Raw genomic sequence first — 2,589 nt, forward strand, 5'->3', positions numbered from 1 at the left:
AAACCAACTTGATTGATTTCCGATACTAACCAATTTAATCTTGATGTAATTTATGATTCCATTGTGAGATTATGACAAATGTGGAAAGGACCAGTTGGAGGAATCTGAGAAATTGCAGCCATTGAAAGTGTTGAAGCATTCGGAGCCTGCTTTTAATTTGATTTGCTTGGGGACAAGTTCACATTCTTGTTCTTTCTTTGTTCGACATGCACATTTTCTCAACTTCATGAAAGGAAACACAAATCTCATCTTGAGCATGCATTCAATTTAAAACAAAGTCATACACCCATTTTCACCAAAAGATAAAAGTGTTTCACTGCCATGTCATCTAAAATAAGTTAAACTGTTCAAAAGGCTTCTAGATAAGCATACTAACTATTCATATATAAAACTAACAAGAAGAAAATAATGTACTAAAACCATAATTATACTAATAGATCAAAAAGCACAAAACCAAAAATCAACAGGAATTTAAAGATCCTGTGATTGGTCCTGGGTGTCCTGTGTCTGAACCTCCTCCTCGTTAGTCAAATGCAGTACAGGAGTAGCTACAAGAGAGGTGTTCGGAGACAGGACTGGGGTGGTTTGAACTTCAGGCGTTGAAGGATCTGCTGCTTGCTGTGGAGAAGTGGTATTTGCCATTGGTACTGGAGGCTCTGGAGTGGCCTCAGGGGACTTTTCAGGAGTGGCTGCGGCTTCCTGAGTTACAACTACCCTCCTCTTCCTGATCAAGGGCTTAGGGGTGGAAGACTCTGATGACTCATCTAATGGCTGATGTGGTACCTGAGCGGCGGGATCCTCGTCGTCCCTGTGAAGAGGAGGCTGAGTCCCTGGCCAGGCTACTCATTCATTAAATTGTTCTACTGTAGGGATGGAGTTAGGAGGTGCTACCAGCTGGAGACTTTGCAGCAAAATAATCTGCCCTTGATGTATGCTTCGAAGCATGGCTTTGAAATGTTGAAACTCTCCAGGAGGTGGGGTAGAAGGAGTTGCTGCAATACGAGCTGGAGGAGGAGCTGCTGATGTAGAAGCTGGATGAGGAGCTGCCGATGTAGAAGGAGTCTTAGCTGGCCTTGCCCTTGGTCTTCTGGACCCCTAATAATAATTGTTGGATCATCAGGGTTCCAACAATTCTTCCTTATGTAGGCCAAATTAATGACCAGGCTCAGACCTTCAAAGACAAGACTATCGGAGGAAACTCCTCTGGTCTTGCATAAAGCTGTGATAAGAGCAGGAAATCCAAGTCTTCAGGAGTTAGACTGGGCCATAGAAGTAATCTGCCCAGAAATGAGGGCTCCGACATTCATGTCCAGCTAAGTAACTAGGCCAAAGATTAACCTAGCTCGATCCACAGTCAGATCCGATGTGTGGGAGGTCGGAGCCAGGTTGGAGTAGGATAGAACACTCCAGACCTGAGCAAGGGTGGTTTGGTCTTTTCTGAGGATCTTCCCCGGGTGACCTTTAACATTTAGAATAAACCCTCGACCGGGTATGCACAGTACAACCTCAATTTCTCTAGTGTCAGTAGGCATCCTGCAGTATCTTGAGTAGACGGGCAAAGATTCACCCTCAGCAAGCACCACAAGTGTTGCCAGAAAGGCATTGAGGTTGTCTGCATCAATCCTTATTAAGTGGCCCGGATTCTAACTTGTTTAGGTGAAGGCCCCTCGGGACTGTAGAGGTTGGCGTAGAACTCCTTCACCAATGCTAGGTCAATGCTACTATCAACTAAGTTGGTGAGGCGCTTGTGAAAGTTATGCCTCTCCAGATCGCCCTTGAATTCATCTAGCTCTGTGTGATAGAATTCCACTTTCCTCTCAGCTAATATGTGTCTTCCCAACACATTTTCAGTATATCTGGTCCAAGCCTCAAAAGAGTGGAATCTTCTTGTATCATATTGAGTGGTGGGCCTTGAACTGCCACTTTTTCTTTTCCTAGAAGACATCTGCAGACAAAGGAATCAAACAATTAATCAGGACACAATTATTCAAACATCAAAAACTGGAAAATAAAACTAAAAACAACACTGTGCTTAGCGACACAGGAGTGCCACTTAGCGGAAATTGCTACGGTCCAGTGTTTTCAAAATTGGCTTAGCTAGTGAGGAGCCCGCTAAGCCTAAGGTTAGCCGCAAGGATTTGAGCTTAGCCAAGAATAAGTTGCACTTAGCGGCACTAAACTAAGAAAAAATTTCACTAAGTTATGGGAGCTTAGCGAGTGAAGCTCGCTTAGCTCAGCGGATGCCACAACCAGTTGCACTTGGCTCAGGAATGCTCAGCTTAGCGCGTGGCTATCACAAAAAAAAATGGTTAAGTTACCTGGGCTTAGCGATTCAGCCTCGCTTAGCCACAGGTAGTTCAGCAAGAGGATGAATGTTCATCCTTAAAGGATGAACTCGCTTAGCGCAGTAAGTGCGCTTGGCGAGTTCTTCAGATAAAGCTTATATACAATGAGTATTGATGAACTCGCTTAGCGCAGCATTCTCGCTTAGCGAGTTCATCGTGTTTTCCAGAAAACATAACTCGTTTTCTCACACTTTTCAAGCCTCTAAAAGGCATATCACATATGCAATGTGTGTGTCATACTCAA

The 2,589-nt window shown here is 44.0% G+C and overlaps 1 protein-coding gene across 1 annotated transcript; it reads right to left on the bottom strand.

Annotated features, from left to right (window-relative positions):
• Positions 1–471: 471 nt before the first annotated feature.
• LOC121175007 (36.4 kDa proline-rich protein-like) lies at positions 472–1,532 on the bottom strand. Its single transcript, XM_041016161.1, has 4 exons — positions 1,413–1,532; positions 1,172–1,219; positions 903–1,095; positions 472–830 (listed from the first exon to the last, which is right to left on the bottom strand). Exons 1-4 carry the CDS (start codon positions 1,530–1,532, stop codon positions 472–474), a joined length of 720 nt encoding a protein of 239 aa, XP_040872095.1.
• Positions 1,533–2,589: the final 1,057 nt, after the last annotated feature.

This window comes from Glycine max, chromosome 6 (genome assembly GCF_000004515.6).
Source record: "Glycine max cultivar Williams 82 chromosome 6, Glycine_max_v4.0, whole genome shotgun sequence".
Lineage (NCBI taxonomy): Eukaryota > Viridiplantae > Streptophyta > Magnoliopsida > Fabales > Fabaceae > Glycine > Glycine max.